At 46.7% G+C, this 22,500-nt stretch overlaps 1 protein-coding gene across 9 annotated transcripts in view; it reads left to right on the forward strand.

The window, feature by feature from the left end:
- The window catches only part of LOC134462333 (eukaryotic translation initiation factor 4 gamma 3-like), a 109,050-nt gene that overhangs the window by 65,571 nt on the left and 20,979 nt on the right, over positions 1-22,500 (forward strand). For all 9 annotated transcript variants that reach the window (XM_063215291.1, XM_063215292.1, XM_063215293.1 and 6 more), the window contains 11 exons: positions 1-179; positions 2,123-2,196; positions 3,094-3,370; positions 3,914-4,038; positions 9,570-9,695; positions 10,758-10,919; positions 11,270-11,467; positions 13,915-14,061; positions 14,399-14,635; positions 19,459-19,563; positions 20,401-20,539. The exon at positions 1-179 is cut by the window's left edge and continues 1,051 nt beyond it. In XM_063215291.1, coding sequence (XP_063071361.1) covers positions 1-179; positions 2,123-2,196; positions 3,094-3,370; positions 3,914-4,038; positions 9,570-9,695; positions 10,758-10,919; positions 11,270-11,467; positions 13,915-14,061; positions 14,399-14,635; positions 19,459-19,563; positions 20,401-20,539 — 1,769 coding nt within the window. The remainder of the gene's footprint in view (positions 180-2,122; positions 2,197-3,093; positions 3,371-3,913; positions 4,039-9,569; positions 9,696-10,757; positions 10,920-11,269; positions 11,468-13,914; positions 14,062-14,398; positions 14,636-19,458; positions 19,564-20,400; positions 20,540-22,500) is intronic.

Below are 22,500 nucleotides of genomic sequence, written 5' to 3' on the forward strand. Positions count from 1 at the left end.
CAGCAGCAGCAGCAGCAGCAGAGACACCCCTGCAGAGCTCATTAATGATGCCCCTGCAGCCCAAACGCCGGCCGCCACCACCACCGCCACCGCGCCGACTGCAGTCCCGTCAGCCGACACACAGGAAGATGCTGCCCACCAACAGACCAACTCAAGGAAGACCACAACCTCAGCCATCGGTGAGCACCTGTTGTCCGTGGCAGTGTGTACGTGTGGGCTTGGTGTGTGTGTGTGTGTGTGTGTGTGTGTGTGTGTGTGTGTGTGTGTGTGTGTGTGTGTGTGTGTGTGTGTGTGTGTGTGTGTGTGTGTGTGTGTGTGTGTGTGTGTGTGTCCCAGCTCAAAACTCATAGACAAAGGGCTGAGCAGTTGCAAGCTACTAGGGCAAAATGTGGATCGATTCATAAATTTAAGAAATGAATCTGCACACTTCAAGTCTTTTTTGCAAAAAGGTCTTTACTGAGACTTTTAGCTTTCTATCACCAAAAATCTCACTGGGAAAGCTTCTGTTAACGCGTTTTTTGCTCAAATACTTGGACAACACACTTCAAGTAGTGATGAATGGAAATGGCTATGTGGAAATGCTGAAGGCGAAATGAGGGGTGAGAGGATTGATGTGGTCCTTGCGGTCACAACGTCAAATATTTGTTACTGTAGCTGCACAGCTTGTTCCCAAACAGCACACAGAGATGGAAGCTGCTCTGAGTCTGTGTACTCGGTGTGTGTGTGTGTGTGTGTGTGTGTGTGTGTGTGTGTGTGTGTGTTTTGCGTGCGCGTGTGCGCGCGCGTGTGTGTGTGTGTGTGTGTGCGTGTGTGTTTGTGCAATGCAGTGTGTGTGTGTGCGTGTGTGTTTGTGCAATGCAGTGTGTGTGTGTGTGTGTGTGTGTGTGTGTGTGTGTGTGTGTGTGTGTGTGTGTGTGTGTGCACGCTAGTGTGTGTGGCAGAAGGCCAGCTGTTGCCAGTGTTCCTGGCAGTCCGGCCTCGGCCGTGTTTGGCATGGTGCGCCCGCGTGGTCAATCACAATGGTGCTCTGAGTCACCAGCCAGTCTCAGCTGATGCCCCTCTGCAGCACTGTATTGGGGGGTGGGGGAAGTGGGATGTTAAAGCTGCACCAAAAAGTATATGCAAAGGCCTTAATCAGTGTTAACCCATTGATATCTAAAGCACTTGCAAAAAAGGCTGCTGAATGCCTACGCCCTTTTTAAGAAAGGTTGCCCTGAGCTTATAAAAAACAAAATTATCTCAGCCTCTGAAGCACATAAAAACATGCAATAAGTTGCATTTAAATGCTAAGACCCCCATCTTACATTAGAATGTGTTCATTCAGCTCTAACATACCAAGATGTTTAATAGAATTGTCTTAAATCTCATGAGCCTGAATGTTGCGTCATGCAGCTCCAGACGCCAGGGCCAATGTTGCGCAACGCAACATCCAGCATCAATGGGTTAAGAAGACTATTGCTGGAAAAACAATGTATACTGGTACTTTACTTTTAGATGAATGTTACTTTAACTGTTTTCAGGCAGGTGAGAGAGAGTGGTGCTGGTGCCTGTGCCCTCACCAGTTACGTTGCGAACCACCAACGTTTATACTGTGCTCTGTACTTCTCCGCATGTGACCGCGTATTGCCCGGATAAAACTCCACGTTGTTGTCATGGTTCGCAGAGAAAAAAAAGTATTTTTTGGTTCGCAGTGCTAACCAACCGCTCAGATTGTCAGTGACGGTATGGTACTGGCATGGTTATCTGTCGGCCTTAACACGCCTAGAGTGGTCAGTTAAGAACGCACACACACACAACCTCTCAGGTCCAGCTGATGTAAGTTGATACTGTGTAGACTAGAGGAGAAGGGGCTTCCTAAAACTTCCAAAAACTGCCTTACAAGTGTGAGACAGAGATGAATAGAGTTTTGAGAGAAATTTAGCTGAGTAACATGTGTATTTTAAAATGGAATGGTTTAAATCATAATAACGCTGTGTGCGTGTGTGTGTGTGTGTGTGTGTGTGTGTGTGTGTGTGTGTGTGTGTGTGTGTGTGTGTGTGTGTGTGTGTGTGTGTGTGTCTGTGTGTCTGTGTGTCTGTGTGTGTTTGTGTGTCTGTGTGTGTGTGTGTGTGTCCTTCCCTAGCTACAGGCCCTGCACCAAAGAGCTGGAAGAAGCCAAATGAAGGGAGTCAGACGGGAGAGGCCCCATCACAGGAGGTACTGCATGCTTGTGTGTGTGTGTGTGTGTGTTAAGAGGTTATTATACGTGTTTGGAGTGTACATATACGTGTGTGTGTGTGTGTGCGTGCGTGTGTGTGTGTTAAGTGGTTATTATACATGTTTGTACTGTACACATGATTGAGTGTTTGTCTGTAGATGTGATATTGGTTGTGTCGATTATAAACATGACATGTATGTGTGTGCTGCCTGCTCCTATACATGTATTGCGCACACAGACGCATACACACCATAGAGAGAGCAGTGTAACGCTGACTGCCTTCCTAAGCTTTCACACATGTGTAGCAGCAGCGGCAGCAATCGGCTCTACACTGTGCAGCAATATAATCAGCCCCCAGTCAACAGCAGCCCCTACACCATCCATCTCCAGAAACTCACTCATCACTCTTCTCTTCTCTTCTCTTCTCTTCTCTTCTCTTCTCTTCTCTTCTCTTCTCTTCTCTTCTCTTCTCCTCTCTTCTTTTCTCTTCTCTTCTCTTCTCTTCTTTTCAAATGTCCTGTTCTCTTCTCGTTTCTTCTCGTCTCGTCTCTTCTCTTCTCTTCTCTTCTCTTCTCTTCTCTTCTCTTCTCTTCTCTTCTCTTCTCTTCTCTTCTCTTCTCTTCTCTTCATCTGTCCTCTCCTCTCCCCTCTTCTCTTCTCTTCTCTTCTCTTCTCTTCTCTTCTCTTCTCTTCTCTTCTCTTCTCTTCTCTTCTCTTCTCTTCTCTTCTCTTCTCTTCTCTTCTCCTCTCTTCTCCTCTCTTCTCTTCTCTTCTTTTCAAATTTCCTCCCCTCTCTCTCTCTCTCTCTCTCTCTCTCTCTCTCTCTCTCTCTCTCTCTCTCTCTCTCTCTCTCTCTCTCTCTCTCTCTCCTTACTGCGTACCTCTCCCTTCTCCAGGAGGCCCCTGTCAGACAGCCATCTCCTCCAGCCAGGGAGAGCCGGGGCAGCCCTCCTCCTCCAGAGCCGACGGTGGCGGTGGGCCCTCGGGACCCCCAGGAGCCCTCCCAGCAGCAGCCGCCGGCCCCTGAGGAGAACGGCCAGGCAGACGGGGAGCCCATGAGGAACGGGGCCTCCCACCACGCCTCCGAGACGGAGAGCACCGACAGCGGAGTGGCCCCCGGGGACCAGGACGCCAGCTCCCCCGCCGCCACGCCATCCTACCTCCTGGACGAAGGTGAACAAAAGAACGCCACATGCCTCCTCAGTGCACCAGAAGAGCACAGCAATGCTGCTCTACGTCATCACAACTTTATTAATCAATTAATTCATTCATTCATTCATTTATTTAAGCTGTGCTAACATTTCGGCTCTAAGCCTTTAAAGGAGTCACACATGCCGCCTCAGCAAGGTGCTCCAGGTGCATCATGGGAGAATTTGGCTGCTCTACTCTCCGCCACACTGACTTGTCAGGGCAGGCTGAGATGGGGGTAGGAAGCGCAATCAGAAATGGAAACCTGGCCTCAAGGGCCTCATAGATTATAGTGAAGGTTTCATTCAATGTTTCCATTTTTCCCCACATGCGTCTGCAAACCAGATTTGAAGACATTCATGTCATCATGTGGCATACTTTGTGCCTCATCAAACATTCAGTTAGCAGATTGTTTTAATACTTTTTAAGACTCCTGCAAACAATTGGATTGTTTCATGAGACATGTCTGTCAACACAGTTCAAGATGTGCTAATATACTATGATGTGTGTGCCGTATGTGTTGTGCAGAGCTGGTGCAGGCCAATGGGAAGAGGCAGTATAACCGGGACTTCCTGTTGGGCTTCCAGTTCATGCCGGCCTGCGTGCAGAAACCAGAGGGCCTCCCTCCCATCAGCGATGTGGTGCTGGACAAGGTATGGCCTTACACACACGCACACATATGCACACACACACACATACACATACAGTGAGGAGAATAAGTATTTGATCCCTTGCTGATTTTGTTGGTTTGCCCACTAATAAAGACATGATCAGTCTTTATTGTTAATGATAATATGTATTCTAATATGGAGAGACAGAATATCAAAAAGAAAATCCAGAAATTAACTCTAAAGAATATATAATAATTGATTTATATTTAATTGAGGGAAATAAGTATTTGATCCCCTGCCAACCATTAAGAGTTCTGATCCCGCAGATCAAATGGCACTTCCAATCAACTTGTTATCTGAATTGAACACACCTGTTAATAGTAACCTGCACAAAAGACACATTGAATCTGCAGAATCAGTCCATAGAATCAGTCAATCAATCAAACTAAACTCGCCAACATGGGACAGACCAAAAAGCTGTCAAAGGATGTCAGGGACAAGATTTTAGAACTCATTAAGGCTTAAATGGGCTCCTGGATATTAAAGAGCAAACTGTTGGTGCATTTCTTCCCAATTTTAGGACATACAAAATGATCATCAATCATCAATCTTAGGCCTGTCTCATGGTTCCATACAAGATTTGACCTTGTGGGAATTTAATAACCAGAAAAAGGAGGTAAAGCACCTTAAAACTGTATGGGAGGAGCTAGGAAATGTTATCAAGGCAGCTGGGACCTCAATCACTAAGAAAACTATTGGAAACACTTGATACCACAGCGGATTAAAATCCTGCAGTGCATGTATGGTACCCCGGCTTCAGAAGGAACCTGTTCAGGCTCACCTGAGGTTTGCCAATGAACGTCAAACTGGATTAGGATATGATTGGGAGGTGCTGGAATCAGATAACACCAAAATCAAACTGTTTGGCATTAACACAACTCTATGTGTTTGGAGGAAGAGAAATGCTGCCTATGATCCCAAGAACAACACCTTCTCCAACATCATAAATGAAAGTGGTAACATTATGTTTTGAGGTTGTTTGTCTGGCCAAGACACAGGACAACTTCACATCGTCAAGAAATGGATGGAGGGAGACATGTAAACGTACAATGCTGCATGCCAACCTCTTTCCCACCATCACTAGACTGAAGGTGGGTCATGGATTGGCCTCCCAAAATGATAATAATCCATAACATACAGCCCACGCAACGAAGGAGTAGCTCAAGCAGAAGCACATTAAGGCCATGAAGTGGCCTAGACAGTTTCCAAACATTAACCCTATAATAATCCTGTGAAGGGAACAGAAGTTCCCATTTGGCAAGCTACAGTCATACAACTTAAGTGATTTAGAGATGATCTGCAAAGAAAAGTGGACAAAAATCCTTTCTAATATACCCACAAACATTGTCATTAACTGAAAGAAACATCTGACCTCTGTATGTGAAAACAAGGGCTTTGCCACCAAGTATTTTGTCTTTTTTGACTAGAGGGGTCAAATACTTATTTTCCTCAATGGAATACAAATCAATTAAAATATATTCTTCAAAGTTATTTTCTGGATTTTCTTTTTGATATTCTGTCTCTCTATATTATAATACATTTTATCATTAACATTATAGAATGATCATGTCTTTATTAGTGGGCAAACCAACAAAATCAGCAAGGGATCAAATACTTATTCTCCTCACTGTATGCACAAATACACATATGCACACATACACACACATATGCGCACACACACACACACACACACACTTGCACACACATACATGCGCATATAACATTATTGAATACACACACAAATACTGTACATAGATGCAAAGACCAAATCACGGAACATTTAAATAGCGATATATTTTCGCACACACAACACGCCAGCAACCATGGTGGATAAAGAGTTCACAAGTGTTTTTTCCATGCGTCTCTGTATACTCATCAACAGCCTGACGTTTTCCACGTGCGTTACGGCCTTTTGTGGGGGAAAACAGCCAATGCAAGTCAATTGGTGGTGTTGGGAAAGAGTAAACGAAATACAAGAGCCTGTAGACTAGCGTTGTCCACGCTCAACATGCTGAAAACGTGTTGTGTTGCCAGCTGTTCAAATAATATAGACAAAAAGCCGTGGCTGAAACATGGACTGTGTTCATTTTTAGGCGAGCCTGTGTAGCATGTAAGTTAATGAGACAATCGGTTTGATTTCCCCCATAAAGGGACGTAACGCACATTCACGAGCAAAGTACCCGGATGGCCGTTCATGAGTATTACATGCTGTTTAAACCAGACACACACAGACACACACACACACACACACACACACACACACACACACACACACACACACACACACACACACACACACACACACAGACACACACAGCAGACATTCACGCCAACCCTCAAAGTCTGATACAGTAGAACAAGGTTTTATAATGACGCACATGGCACACAGACAGACACTGTTGGTGTTTTTTCCATGCAGCTATAGCATGTTGCTAAAACTATATATACACACAGACACACACACATTCACACCAACCCTCAAAGTCTGATACAGTAGAACAATGTTTTAGTGACACACACACACAGGCACACAGACACACAGACACACAGACACACAGACACACACACACACACACACACACACACACACACACACACACACACACACACACACACACACACACACACACACACACACACACACACACACACACACACACACACACACACACACACGTCCAGCTGATTTCATCAGTCAAAGTCATTTCTACGAAACATAGGAGTCAGCTTTTCTCTGGGGCTGGCAGGCTGAGAGAGAGAGATGTAGAGAGAGAGAGAGAGATGTGGGGGGAGAGAGAGATGTAGAGAGAGAGAGAGAGATGTGGGGGGAGAGAGAGATGTAGAGAGAGAGATGTGGGGAGAGAGAGAGATGTGGGGAGAGAGAGAGATGTGGGGAGAGAGAGAGATGTACAGTAGAGAGTGGGTGGGTGGTGAGCTGCCGGGGCTGCAGTGTTGTTAGGGAGGGAGGCAGGCAGTGAGCTCTGGTAAAGAGCCTCTCTGATAAGATGGCAACGAGGGATAAGAGGGACAATACTGCTCGTTCCTACCGTGCCCAAATTCACATCCACATCTCTCTTTCCTCTTGTCTCTCTATTTCTTTCCTCTTCTCTCTTCTTTTCTCTCCCCCCCCCCCTTTTGCTCATTCCTCTTGTCCTTCAAGTGCCCCCCACCCCACCCACCTTCCTTTCCCTCTCTCTGGCTCTCTCTGGCTCTCTCTCTCTCTTGCTTGCTCCTCTCTGCCTATGCACAAACGCCCTGTTTTCATTAAAATTGCAGTAGGGTTATGTCAGCGTTGGCAGCGGGGCTAATTCGCCCCTCAGACAGAGAGAGCGGGCTTGAAACAAACGCTCAGGCAGGACCGGAGCGTGATGTGTGTGCTAAAGCACTGGAGAGGATTGGATGGCGGGATAGTGAGGTGGAGAGGGAAGGCTGGTACTTTTTTCTCTTTACTTTTTCTTTGTTTGTTTTTGTTCCCCCAAACGTTCCTATTAGTCTCACTTTCCCAAAACACATCTGGGCCAGGCTGCCAGGCAGGCTGAGGTGAGGAGAAGTGAAGTGAACTTCCCCAGTGTGACGCTAGCCTGCTCAGCTGTCCTCCTTTCTCTCTTTGTTTCCCCTTCTCCCTCGACCTCACTGGTTTCCTTCTCTCTTGCGCCACACTTTCTTACTCCGTTATCCTGTCTCACTGTGTCTCTGCCTTGGTCTCTCTCTCTCTCTCTCTCTCTCTCTCTCTCTCTCTCTCTCTCTCTCTCTCTCTCTCTCTCTCTCTGACTCTCTCTCTCTCTCTCTCTCTCTCTCTCTCTCTCTCTCTCTCTCTCTCTCTCTCTCTCTCTCTCTCAAATTCGCTCGCTGGATTATTTCATTCTCTACTGATGTCATAAAAGATATAGATACGTTACAGATAGATGATCGACAAATACCTCCAACCCCACCCACACACACACACACACACACTTTGAGTTACTCTCCATCCTCCCTACTCCGCCTGCCCCCTCCCATGTCGTCACTTCATTTTGTTTCTCACTCGCTCTTTCCCTCTTTTATGTCTCTCCCCATGTCAGTCTCACCTTCTATCCCTCCCGATGTCTTTCCATTCCTCAGTCTGTTTTTATCTTGAGTTGACTTGAAGACTCCACATCTGCTCCTCTCCTCTTCTTCCTGAAGGCATGTATAGGGCTTGAAAGTCCCGCCCCCTTAGTTCCGCATTCACGGGTCCTTAACTGACCATCTAACTGCATGGTAGCGAGTAAATATCTCCTGATTCCAGTCATTATATGAGCTGGGCTACAAATGCTGTTTAATATGCTAAATTTAGATTATATATGCAGTATCAATATTTTGTCCCGAGGCTGTCTGCATGGAAAATGTGAAAAAGCACACCTTTCTAAATCGTTTGGTGTTTGGTATGAAAAATTATACAAAAATATCAGAAACAACATATGTGAAGCCTGTGGCACAATTCAAAGGGGATCGAAATATCATTTTGATACCGCCATTGGATTACATGCTAAAATTTTTCGCTAAAAACGCTGTGAGGTCCCATGAAATCGGAGGACGTGACGTCACTTTCAAGCCCTATAGCCTGCCCGTGCCCGCCCCATATTGATTGATGGGCTAACACTTTTACTTTGCCCGAAATCATCTGTCCTTGATCCTGACACAGAGAGATTAAGATAGTGAGAATGAACGGCAGATCAGAGAGAGAGAGAGAGAGAAAGAGAGAGAGAGAGATGGAGAGAGAGAGAGAGAGAGGGAGAGAGAGAGAGAGAAAGAGAGAAAGAGAGATGGAGAGAGTGGGAGTAATGGGAAGTGTTTGCCTTGGATTAGTGTTGGAGGGAGGGATGCCGGAGCGGAGGTACTGTAGGAGGACGGCACTAGAGCTGGCTTGGGGGAGGGGGGAGGCGTTCAACCGTTGCCATTCATACGCTGGGTTAGGAGGTTCCTTCGTTGAGTTGAGCTCACCCTCACCCCCTGCTGGTAATCATGGGGCAGTACGCTGCTGATGGGGACCCTGTTTGTCTTTGCTGCTTGTGGAGGAGTCATGGTCAGTCTGCCTGGTTAGAGAGTTGGTTTAATTAAGTGTTGCAAGTTCAAATTCCATGTCTGCTTTTGCTGGAGTGCCCTTGAGCAAGGCTTCTAGCCCCACGTCACTTCAGGGACTGTAACCAATAGCCTGTGCCTTATTGTAATAAGGTTTGGATAAAGGTGTCTAATAAGTGTATTGTAGTGTAAGCAAGGGCGGGGGGTTGCAGACATTGGGGACAGGAACCCTGGGCCTCACCACTGGGGGGGGCAGCCAATGGCTTTCGATCACAAAACATCTCACAGGGGCCCCTTTTACAACATTACAAACTAACTGGTCTAAAAAATGTAACAGAACTGAACTGTCAACGAAAAGGAAAATGCGTCTAGAGACGGCAACCCGTCTTTAAGGTTGTGTCGCACAGATGAATTTCGCTGTCTGAATGGGTCAATATAATGTAATGTAATTTAATGCTTGTTTTCCCCCTCAGATAAACCAAAACAAGCTCCCGAGCGCCAGAGCCCCGGATCCCAGGGTCATCTCCAGAGGTCCCGACTTCACCCCGGCCTTCGCCGACTTCGGCGGCCGACCCCTCCTGGGGGGCAGGGGCGCCCCGGTAAGTCCCCTTTGGTACACTTACTCTTGGCTGTATGAATCCACGTTCAGACTCGGAGCACATATTCCTCTCAATCTTGCTACGCCTTCCTTTGCATTAGTCGGCGGTCTCATAAGACGTGTACCTTTCTACTTTACTCTCTGACATGTTCATACAGATACGTACGTACACATGTCCGCATAGACTATGCATTAATGCCCATGTTCTCATTAGAAATGCAGTCATACACAGGCTCTGGCTCCACACCATGCACACAAAGAGCACGTCCCTCTGCACCACGCCAGCCCAGCGCAGCCACTTAAACACATCCTGTGCTGATCTGCTTAAATGCACTCGAATACATCAATGTGTCTGGCTGGTGGTGAATGGTTGTTGATGGGCTTGCCGAAGTTTTGATCCTTTGAAAGAATGAATGAGAACGACAGTAATCATTTCTGGTTTTGGAGGCATTGCTGCTTGTGTGTAATGACGGCTGCTGTTGTGGAGTAGAGAATATGATGGATGCATAGCTGAGTGCTGAATGTGGATCATGAAGGCCTAGTCATTCTGGAGTGTTAGCATCTCTCAACTGCTGCCTGTCCTAAACCTCTCCCACCGTGGCTCTAAATGAAATGTTCCTCTCCTTGCCTTTCATTTCTTTTCTGCTTGTACTGCTCTTTCTTTGTCTCTGTGTCATTGCTGATATTCTACTCCTCATGTGTCATACTTTACCCTCTTACAACCTCATCTGTCATTTCTCTCTGTTTATGTCTCGCTCTTCCTTATGTTCTTTCTTTCTCTCTCTCCTCTATTTTACATACAATCTATCTGTCAATCTCTGCCTGTCTGTATCTCTCCCTCTGTCTTTCTCTCTGTCTCTCTGTCTCTCTCTTTCTCTACTCAAATCTTAAAAGTTTCCTTTGTTTCAGACATGAAAAAAATCTTTTACCTGACATGTTCCGACAGTAAAACTTCTGTCTTCATCAGAGGGTCAAATGAATGTGTGACGATTTAACTGTTAGACATAATTAACATCATACATCTACCTCTCTCCCTCTCTCTCTATGCTATGGTCATCTTCAGCTGCTGGGTGTGTGTCCTCGTCGCCCCCCTCCTCGTAAGATCATCATGAACGTGTCCGTGAATGACGACGTGCAGCTGAAGAAGGCTGAGAACGCCTGGAAGCCTGGCCTGAAGAGGGACCCCAGCGCACCCAGCGACGACCCCGACTCCAACAAGACACAGGTGAGGAGCAGGAAGGGAGCTGTGCGTGTTCGCGTGCGTGTGTGTGTGTGTGTGTGTCTTTGTGTGCGTATCTTTGTGTGCGTGTGTGTATGTGTGCGTGCGTGTGTGTGTGTGTGTGTGTGTGTGTGTGTGCGTGTGCGTGTGCATGTGTGTGCGTGCGAGACACAACAGTGCACCTCGATGCTTAAAATGCAAGTGAGAAGACAGAGTGACGGGACACATGCTATAAACAGAATTGAACGCTGTGCAGAGGACAGTGGTGTAGAAACGCTTCATTAATCCCAAATGAAATAAGGATTATCTTGAGTTTGAGGTGTGTTGTTGTTTCCATTTTCCTCCTCCGTCCGCAGGATCTGTTCCGTAAGGTGCGCAGCATCCTGAACAAGCTGACGCCGCAGATGTTCAACCAGCTGATGAAGCAGGTGAGCGAGCTGACCATCGACACGGAGGAGCGGCTCAAGGGCGTCATCGACCTCGTCTTCGAGAAGGCCATCGACGAGCCCAGCTTCTCCGTGGCCTACGCCAACATGTGCCGATGCCTCGCCACGGTAGGTCGTGACACCAGCAACAACCAAACTCTTGCCTTGATCAGTGACTGTGGGACTAACTGTGGTCCCAGGCTCCATGTTCTGTTTTTGGCTGGTGGTGCAATAGTCTCGTGATGGTATGTGTACGTCCTGTCATAAACGATTCTTGCTCAGGGATGCAAAATGAATTTCAGTGAAAAGTGACTAATGATTAGTCAGACAAACATCTTAGTCAAAAAAAAAAAGCTTAGCTGTAAGCATCTTGGAGCTTGTAGATGTTTTGCCTCTAACTTCTGCCTTCAGGTCAAATTGAACTAACTTCCTTCAGTTCTAATTTTTAATCTAATGCAAGAATCAGGAGACAACACTTCAAGCAACCAATAGTCTTCAGGCTACAAATAGAAGTCCGCTTGACATTTCCTATAACTTAACTCGTTTGATTAAGCGTCATGGGGCAAGACCCACCACCTCCACCATCATCAGTAGTAGTGCTTTGGCCAACATGGGCTCTGCTTAGTTTTCCTACTGGTACTCTTGCTTGGTGGCTACAAAGGCAACGTGCAGTGCAGCTATGTCAACACAGATACTAATGCATACATAATGTCTACATTCTCTCATCTGAAATGCATTGCGTAAATAAAAGGTTGAGTATAGTGCCTGCAACGAAAGCTGAATGGATGATAAATCAACATTGGGCGCAAACAAATTTGTTTGACCCTTTTACACATACTGAATGGCCGATTGCGCCTCAGCCCTGCTCCCATTTCAAAAGTCCTGGAGAGTGTTAATGCAGTAACCTAACCTGCCCTAGTGCCCTAACCTAAGACTCCAAACATGTACCTATAACTTCAGCAAAGTCCTCTGCAACCCCTCTCTAACGTGAAAGCCGCCCTATCTTCAAATGAAAGCAGCCATAGTGTTGTTGGTAGAGGAACATGAGCTGTTCGCCTGGCAGCGGTGACGCTAACCCTCCCTGTGATCTCTCTGCCACCGCTGCTCTTTTATCTCTGCCCGCCTGCCCGACTGCATGCCCCTCTCTGCCCCTTTCTGCCTGCCTTATTCCCCCAGGCCCCATCCGACCGGGGCCCTAATAGCCCAGTGCCCATTCAGACCGCTGTCATTCATTAACTAAATGGCTCCACGGCACAAAGGCCTTTGCCTCTCCCTCCACCAACCGACCTACCACCACCAACCTCCACTGCATGCCCCCTTTGCACTCTTTGTCCCCCAGCACCACCAACCACCCAACCTACACTCAACTGCATGCCCCCTTTGCTCTCTCTGCCCCCACCCCCACCCCCACACACACACCACCAACCACCCAACCTACACTCAGCTCAACTGCCCCCTTTCCTCTCTCTGCCCCCACCCCCACCAACCACCCAACCTACACTCAGCTCAACTGCATGCCCCCTTTTCTCTCTCTCCTCCATCCCACCCTCATCACCCCACACCCTCACCCCTTACTACTGAGCTCTTGTGAGGGTTCCTGTGTGTTTTGGTTTGTTGCGAGCAGCTCTAGTCTCCGCTGTGCCTGTCATCTGTTTACTTGGCCAGCTGTGTGTCCTCAGCTTAACCTTTCCTATCCTCTCCTGCCCAACGTGATCTCTGGTGTGCGTGTGTGTGACTGTGTGCGTGTGCGTGTGCGTGTGCGTGTGCGTGTGTGTGTGTGTGTGTGTCATCTGTGCTTATCTGCCTGCTACTGTTTAATTACTGCTCATCCCCTCTTACTCATAACTCTCGCACCGCCGTTGATAATTCCCCATACTTCGACAGCTCTCTGATGTCTGCTCCAGTCAACCCATACATTGCTAGATGTTATACTTTTAAAGTATAAGCTAATGTAAGCTTTCCGACGATGTATGGCACAGCTTTCCACTACACTACACAATACACCAAAGAAATGTCTGTATAAAAATGGATTAAAAACACATATTCCTACATAATAAATGTATGGTTAGATTTCACTCTTCGGTTCAGTTTAACCAATTTGATGGGTAATCAAACCTTTTTTCAGCTTTGGCTCTTCAGTTCCTCACTTTGTACAATTTCGAGCTATTCAATAGATGTCTACAACTTGAATTGCCTTTTAGTAGAGAAAGCGCTCAACTCCGAAAAGTTTCTTACAAGGTCTTTGGGTGCGAGCAAACAGCAAAGTTCATGGCTCTTCAGTTCCTCACTTTGTACAATTTCGAGCTATTCAATAGATGTCTACAACTTGAATTGCAAAATACAACAAAGTATGAGTGACCCCAAATTTTTGAATGGTATTGGAAGTAAGAACTAGATGGAATACGGGCCAGAAAAGGATTTCCGAACGCATGCTTCTAATGGCAATAAAAAAACCTTTCTTGGCTAACCTGATGGCGCTACGTGCCTACCGACATAAGATAAATAAAGTGTGCTGTGGCCCATGTAACTAATAAAACTAATAAAAATGTATCCGTTTATCCATCTTCCACCTGCAGCTGAAGGTGCCCATGACGGACAAGCCCGGCACCACGGTCAACTTCCGCAAGCTGCTGCTGAACCGCTGCCAGAAGGAGTTTGAGAGGGACAAGGCAGATGACGTGGTGTTCGAGCGCAAGCAGAGAGAGCTGGACTCAGCCACATCAGTAAATACTCTCTCTCTCTCTCTCTCTCTCTCTCTCTCTCTCTCTCTCTCTCTCTCTCTCTCTCTCTCTCTCTCTCTCTCTGCCCCCCCCCATAAATGAATTAGCTTACTTTTACCCTAGCCGTAGTTGAAGGTTGAAGTTTAAGAATATTGTAACTAATGAGGATTTTCACTCTTCTTCTACCTCCCCACCATTTGAAATCCATCTTGTGGATTTTTACAACTTTAATAATCTTGTCCCTTTTCTTCCTCCACCTTCTATCCCCTCAACCCCTCCACCCCCCACCCCATTCCCTCCCCCTTCCCCTATTCTTCCTCCTCCCCTCCCCTCCCTCTAGTCTACGGAGCGCGAGCGTCTGCAGGAGGAGCTGGTGGAGGCCAAGGACAAGGCCCGCCGGCGCTCCATCGGCAACATCCGCTTCATCGGCGAGCTCTTCAAGCTCAAGATGCTGACGGAGGCCATCATGCACGACTGCGTGGTCAAGCTGCTGAAGAACCACGACGAGGAGAGCCTGGAGTGCCTCTGCCGCCTGCTCACCACCATCGGCAAGGACCTGGACTTCGAGAAGGCCAAGGTGAGACACGACGAACTGCTCAGTGGTGATGAATGGAAGGATGGACGGATGGATGAATGAATGAATACTTACACGAGTAGATGGATAGATGGTCATGATAGATGGGTAAGTGGAAGAATGGAGGTGTATAGATGCTCACCACCATCGTCAGGAACCTGGGCTTTGAGAAGGCCAAGATGGATGGATGGATGGATGGATGGATGGATGGATACTTGGATAGATAGATGGATAGATAAGTGAGGGGAAGGATGGCTCAATGTATTCATACTCACCAGCATTAGCAAGGGCCTGGGCTTTGAAAAATCTGGATTAGAGCCTTTAGATGGTCTTTTCAGGCTGACTGACGTACTGTACCGATGCCATCACCTGCTCTCTCTGAGTCTTGATCTCGAATCGACTGACATCTCTACAGCGAATTTGACATGCGATACAAACTGAGCAGCAGAACGTCAGCAGTAATGTGTGACAACTTGATTGTATATTTGATCGTAGACAGGTGTGTGTGTGTGCGTGTGCGTGTGCGCGTGTGCGTGCGTGTGCGTGCGTGCGCGTGTGTGGTCTGCAAGGTGTGCATGTCCTCTCCCCCACCATCCACAAGGATCCAAATGCCTTAAAGGCCAAGGTAAGGGGAAGGGACACCAGGTGGAGAAGATGGAGGAGTGGAAAGAGGAGAGCGGTATGTTGGGTTGAGGGGTGTTCAGATGCTTGTGGATCAGATGGAAAAGGAACAGATGGGAGAGAGACAGAGACAGATTGAAGACAGGGACACCAGGAATAATGGAAGAGGATAGAAACAAGAAAGGAAGCGTGTGTGCGCACATGCATGTGTGTGTGTGTGTGTGTGTGTGTGTGTGTGTGTGTGTGTGTGTGTGTGTGTGTGTGTGTGTGTGTGTGTGTGTGTGTGTGTGTGTGTGTGTGTGTGTGTGTGTGTGTGTGTGTGTGTGTGTGTGTGTGTGTGTGTGTGTGTGTGTGTGTGTGCATGCTTGTGAGTGTGTGCCCATGTTTGTGTGTGTATGTGTGTGCCTGAGTGTGTGGGTGGTTTATGCATGTCTGCTCACCACCACAGGCAAGGATTTTTGACTTTGGGAAGAGAAGGCAACAGGGAAATATGGAGAGCAACTGTGGAGAAATATGCAGTGGGTTTGTGGCACACGTGTGGGTGTCTGTGTGGGTGTGGGGAGCGGCTGAGATGGAAAAATGTGGAGATGAAAAGAGCAAAGGAGCAAAGATGTATTTTTAGAAACACTTGGAAAGAAGAGACTTTCTCTTCCCCACTCCAGAATTCTGTAATGAAAAGCCGCAGCCATTATCGGCTTGAATTGCACCACTAGATTGCAGGTTTTTCATTGCCAAGTATTTGTTTGATTATCAGGTAATCTCTTTTAATAGTTAACGTGGTATGTTTAGCAGATGGACAAACGCAAGATTTAAGGGTGTCATCATTGGCTTTGGAGAGCAGACAGAGCAGATCATTGCATAGTGGTGGAGCAGAAAATCTTAAGCCATACAAACATGCAATCATTCCGGCTCTGCTCGTTATACAGAACGAGGAGGAGCGGAGATGCATTAAAGTAGGTAAGGAGGATTGAAGTGTTTTGATCGCCAGGCGTTCACTATCTAGTGCCTCAGCTCGATTTCGTTTCATTCCAGCAACAAGAACGGGTACCGAAGCTATAGCACACCATGCCTAAAACCAGGAAGTAGGATTTGGCGATTTGGCCTATTAGCAAGCAGAGGTGAAGTCATTCTACTATCCGTGACCTACAGGAAGATGTTGATCCTCGTTTGTGGTTCTTCAGCAAGTCATGACCGATTAACAATGATTGTTCACAAATACATGATGCGGCATCAAGCTAACATTGGGAGCCAGCGTGTAGCAGACAAGAAAGTTGGTTAGTTAGGCAAGTCTGTATCCAACAGGAGAGAGTTATGAGGAGTTGGAGGAAAAAAAGCGGCTCTCTTTATTGTCATCAACTCTCACTTTTCAGCAGAGGCAGGAATCACATTGTGGATGAGAAACTTGTCACACAAAGCTGTCCAACGCACACAGATTAACTCACGATCAGCCAAATCACTCTTCTCAGAGAGACACACACAGATTTACTCAGTCCTTCTCTGAGACTTCAGTAGAAGGCAATGAAGAGGCATGCGTGTGTATATGTGAATAAACGACATAGACAAGTGTTTTTTTTACCCTGCACACAATGGGCATCCTAAATCAGTTTTTATCCCCTCCCTCCGCTCCGTTCCATCTTCACTTGTCTCTTCCTGTTTTCCCCGCCGCTGACACTCTCATTACCCTCGTAAATGTTTTATGTTAATGTTACCTGCTGAGGCTCGGCCCCGACAGCTCACATTCATCATGGGTGCCGCACGGGCTTGTGTCTTCATTCACCACTCTGTGCTCACACTAGAACATGCACCAAGAACGCAGTGCACCTGTGGGATATGCTGTGAATAATAGATGAAAAATCGAATAATGCCTGAAAAATCACTGACTCACTCAAATTCAGGAGCAGACACTTCTCGAGAAGGCGCAACTTGCTGGTATTTGTTTTGTCAATCTGTTGACTGGGAAGGTTAATTGCGTTGTGTGACGTTATGAGACCTCTAAGTATAGCAGACCATCCCACCTGCTCAAAGCTCATATCATCCAGGTCAATAAGAAAGCCCTAATGACATGGAAAGACACGGATTGTCTTTTTTTAACGATTGCAAAAGCACTATGCGGAAGCAGAACTATTAGTTCAGTGAACTAGCCCCACCCACCAGCGGCCAAAATTATTTTTGCCTGCGAGTGGGTCTAGCCTCAGACAATGCCCCAGGCCCTGAAACTTACTGGCCAATCACAACACAGGAGACTTGTCTTGATTTGTTTTGAATCTTTGGATGCAAAGTGGACAGGGGAACCATTCCATCAACGGCGTTAACCCCAAATCCGAGCTCAAGTCGGTAAACTGGTAACATTTTGAGACAGAGATCCGTTCCATCAGTCTTGCTAACCTGAAACTCAGCGGAGTTGCCAAGGTAATTTATGCTCCAACTCAAACCTGGTAGCTCCCAGGTTTAACACCAGGCTAAATGAATCAGTGTTACAAAAAGTGGAACCTGTATGAAACAGTGTTACAACCGGCGCGTTCCACTGAATTCTCGCCATCATTTTATCAGATCAAAGCGAAACAGCCTCTCTATTTAAATAATCTAAGGTGTGATGATGCCAGTAAAAACTACAAAAAATACCATTGTCTTTCATTTCGGTTGATTTCTGACAATTAGCACATTTGTTCAACCTTTTATTGTCTTGATAATATCAGATTGCACAATTCCTTTCCCGGAGGACAAGACGTGAATGGCCGAGTGGGCAGGTGCTCTGCGTAATACAGTATTTAGTCGCGCCGGGCCGGGTTCAAGTCTTGCATGGTGCATTTTATAGAAATGAAAACTTCATAACATACATTTGCCTATTCTCTCATTTGTTGTCTCTTTGTGGCTGGCTTCATTCTCTATCAAGCAATAGGCCTACAGTTAAATGTAGACCTTTACATTTTGCAGACCACAAAAAAACTTCTTCACAACCACCTTGCAGACGCCGATGCTAGGAGTTTGCATTGCAATGATTTAGCAAATGCTCCCTGCGTTACGTTTTACCTATGCTTTATTTTATCCTAAAACAAATTCTTCTGAAAGATAAAACTGAACACTTAAGATGATGCACTTTATTTAATGCATTGAAACAATGACATTCGAGGTTTGGAGGAGGCTATTTCGTTGATGATTGTGTTATGATTTGTCATTGCGCATGGTGGGGATTGAACGCGGGCCTGTCAATCAGGGTGCTGTTGCGTTACCGCTCACCTACAGATGCTCGCATCACTTACGTGATAAAGACTTAATTTGAGAAGGCATGCCAAAGTCTACAACATGATCGCATTTTCGACAATCGGTGATATGGACTTCCCCTGTACAACGTGCACGAGCGCAACGCCAGCTTTGATGAGCACAGCTGAAGTGAACTTAGCCAAGGCGCAGCTGATCTTCAGTGGTGGAACAGCGTCAGCCTCAAGTTTAAGCTGCCGTTAGTTGAAACTCTGCTTTTGCACGTAAGCGCCACTGAATTCAGCTGCAATGATGGAATGGTCCCAGGGTTTTGAGGGAGCGACGACAAAGTGTTGGCCAATAGGCACAGACACAGTTTGAAAAGCAACGGGTTGTTTCCATCCACAATCTTCTGATGTGTCATTCATTGGGACCAGACTAAATTATACATTTAATCTCACATTTAGTCTGGTTTATCAGGCTGCAGAACTATCCCTTTCACTCCCCTCTCCCTCCTTTTCACTTGCTGCATGTGTCACTGTGTGCCCTAATTAGCTAAATAAATTTGTCTTGAGTCGTGGGAGATGTTCCATTACTTGCGGGGGTCCGGGAACCCCCTCTCGGATGCAGGAGACTCCCAGGGGTTGTGGGAAACTTGGGATGCCTGCTTTAGATGGACTTTGATGTGCTTATGTGTTATTCATCTTCCTCCTCCTCTTCCCTCTCCTCTTCTTCCTCCGCCCTCTACATCCTCCTTCTCCCCCTCTTCACGTTCTTCCTCTTCCATTTCTCCACATCCTCTTCCTCCTCTTTCATTTCCCCTTTCTCCTCCTCCGCTCCCCTCTTCCTCCTTCTCTCCCTCCTCCTATTCCTCATCCTCCCTTGCATCTTTCTCCTCCTCTCCTCTCCTCTTACTCCTTCTCCTCTACTCTCACCTCTCTCCCTCGTCTCCCTGCTCCTCCTCATCCTCCTCCTCATCTCCTCTTCCTCATCCTCTTCCTCTTCAGCCCCGTATGGACCAATACTTCACCCAGATGGAGAAGATCGTGAAGGAGAGGAAGACGTCCTCCAGAATACGCTTCATGCTGCAGGACATCATCGACCTCAGGCTGGTGGGTTGGCCCCTCCCTCCCTCTCTCTCTCTCTCTCTCTCTCTCTCTCTCTCTCTCTCTCTCTCTCTCTCTCTCTCTCTCTCTCTCTCTCTCTCTCTCTCTCTCTCTCTCTCTCTCTCTCTCTCAAAATGACATCAGTGTGTACACTGGTGGGGGTGGGTTCTCTGTAGAGTTTAGGATGAGTGTACACTAGGCCACTGAGTGGACTAACATGAGTTGTTCCTCTACATAATAGTGTACACTTATAGCAGCAGATACTTCACTGATCCCGAAGGAAATTAAGGAATTTCCACTACACAAGTAGATTAGTAGGAAATCGGGCTCAGTCCAGAAGCCTAAGGGAACTGTGCCACAACATAGAGCACACTATGAAAGTGGATTACTGGGAATAGGGGCTTGAAAGGAGTTTGTACTACATCATTGGAACAGTAACAGTGTTAATATTGCTTTTGTAGTAATCCTGAGTTGCACAGTATCAGTGTTGATTCGTGGGCCATAGAAAAATGGCTTGTTCAGTAACTGTATCGTGACGCACAATAATATGGCTACAATCACAGTTTAGTTTACAGGTAGGTGTTTGCACCAAATATGAGTATTAGTAATACATGACTTGCCCATAGTATAAGTGTTAGTATATTACTGTTGTTTTTGTCAGTCAGCTTCATGGTCAAATTCCTCACATGCACTAGGCCTAGAATGAAATCAGTTACATTTATCGCTTGACAAACATGCAAAAGGCCAGACAACATGAAGTAATGCGCAGTATTGCTGTTCTGTCTTTTACGTTTGTGATATTGTGCTGACTGTGCTCTGATTCCTGTCTGGCCCTGTGTGCAGCACAACTGGGTGTCTCGGCGAGCGGACTCTGGCCCCAAGACCATCGAGCAGATCCACAAAGAGGCCAAGATCGAGGAGCAGGAGGAGCAGAGGAAGGTCCACCAGCAGCTCCTCAACAAGGACAGCAAGCGCAGGCCAGGTCGGTCACACAACATGGCTGCCTGTCTGTCTGTCAGTCAGTCAGTCTGTCCATCAGTCAGTACATTGGTCCCTCTGTTAGTCTTCAATTAAGACGACAAGCGCAGGCCAGGTCGGTCACACAGTCGGTCAGTCTTTCAATCCAACTGTCTGTCAGTCAGGCAATCCATCTGTCTGACGAAAGACAGAGAGCGGGTGTCGTGCCAGTAACCCCAGTCCTTATGCGTGCGTTTATTGTATACATATGTACGGTTCACATACATATATACAGTAAAAGTGATCAAAGTGCTGCCCACAAATGCAAGCCCAAGTTTTCGGTCACCAGACTTTCCTCAGTGCCAACGATCCCTCTGTCCATTACTCACTCCTCAGTAAAGACAGCAAATGCAGGCCAGGTCAGTCACACAGTCAGTCAGGCAATCTATCTGTCTGTCTGTTTGTACCTCAGTTCGTCTGTCTCCATCAGTCAGCCTATACAGTATGTCTGTCTCTCAATCAGTCTGTCTGTCTGTATGTCAGTCAGTCCATACTATCCATCAGACTCTTTTGTTCGCTCTGTCAGGTAATCTGTCAGTGCTCCAGTCCGCCACTCTGTCCTCCTTCATTTTCATTTTTGTATCCGACCATCAGACAATCAGCATGTTTGATCTTCCATCAGTCAGTCAAATACGTCTGCCCATCCACCTATCTGTCAGTCAGCGTGTCTGTCAGGCTGTCCGTGAGCTGTGAGGCAGTTAGTGTAGTTCATCAGCCACGTTGGCAGCACACAAGCTCTGTGGCCAAATCCTCTTAAGGGGCTTAGAGCCTGCACGCACAGGAGTCGACAGAATGCAGGAGTCACCCCTCCTCTCTCCTTTTGCTCTCTCTCCATCTCTCTCTTTCTCCCTCGCTCTCTTTCTGCCTCACTCTCTCTTTCTCCCTCACACTCTCTCTCGCTCTCTACATCTGTATCCCTATGTCTCTCGCTCTCTCTCTCTCTCTCTCTCTCTCTCTCTCTCTCTCTCTCTCTCTCTCTCTCTCTCTCTCTCTCTCTCTCTCTCTCTCTCTCTCTCTCTCTCTCTCTCTCTCACTCTTTCTCTCTCACAAAATCAGGAGTTGTGTAGTTTTTTTGCTTCTTGTCTTTTCGCTACCTCTCCCTCTCGCTATCTACCCATCTCCAGACCTCTTGAGGGAGTGCTGCAGTAGTTTTATTATTGACCACTCTGATCGGCACTACGAAATGGGAGTGCACCAAATGGACCTCAGGACCATTGGCTGAGTGCATGTTGGTTTGGTTTGGAGTGGAGAGGGACATTATGTCTAATTAAGAAAAGGTCAGATCGTATGGCCAAACAGCTGATGGCCTTTTGAGACTACTTTCGCTATTGACTGTCCACAAAGCAAGCACTATTTGCCAGACACATCGTCACTTTTTTTTACGTGTTTATGTGTCTGTGTGTATTCATACGTCTGCTGTTTGAATTGCCAGCAGAGTCACATTAGTGGATCTTCCTGCCCGAGAAATGTTTTCTATCTGTGACATTTATGTCCTTAATATGAGCATTTATTATGGACTACGACATGATATGAGGAAAGTAGTTATAATGTGTCTGACAAAAAAAGATTGAAACTGAAGGACTGAAACTAACCGCCACACAATCGCCCCAAGTGATGTTTACGCACTGAATAACAAAATGTCGCACTAGACTACGGTAATCGAGTTAAACTGTTTGAAAACAGCAGCTGGAGTGATAGAGGGGAGAGATTTTCTTTTTTTTCGTCTTCTTCTTTTAATAAATCCAACCATTTTTTTTCTTTTATCTTTTGCCTCTGCCGTCAGCACTTTGAAGTGAACGCTCAAGGCTGTTGAAAAGTTCAACAGTGCTGCACGATGTGTCTGCTTTGTTGTGTGGAGTTTGTAAAGGGAGCGTTTACACTTCATTTAGGCGCACTCGAGTCCCGCTAATTGTCTGCGTGGTAGGA

This window comes from Engraulis encrasicolus, chromosome 14, assembly GCF_034702125.1.
Source record: "Engraulis encrasicolus isolate BLACKSEA-1 chromosome 14, IST_EnEncr_1.0, whole genome shotgun sequence".
Classification (NCBI taxonomy): Eukaryota; Metazoa; Chordata; class Actinopteri; order Clupeiformes; family Engraulidae; genus Engraulis; species Engraulis encrasicolus.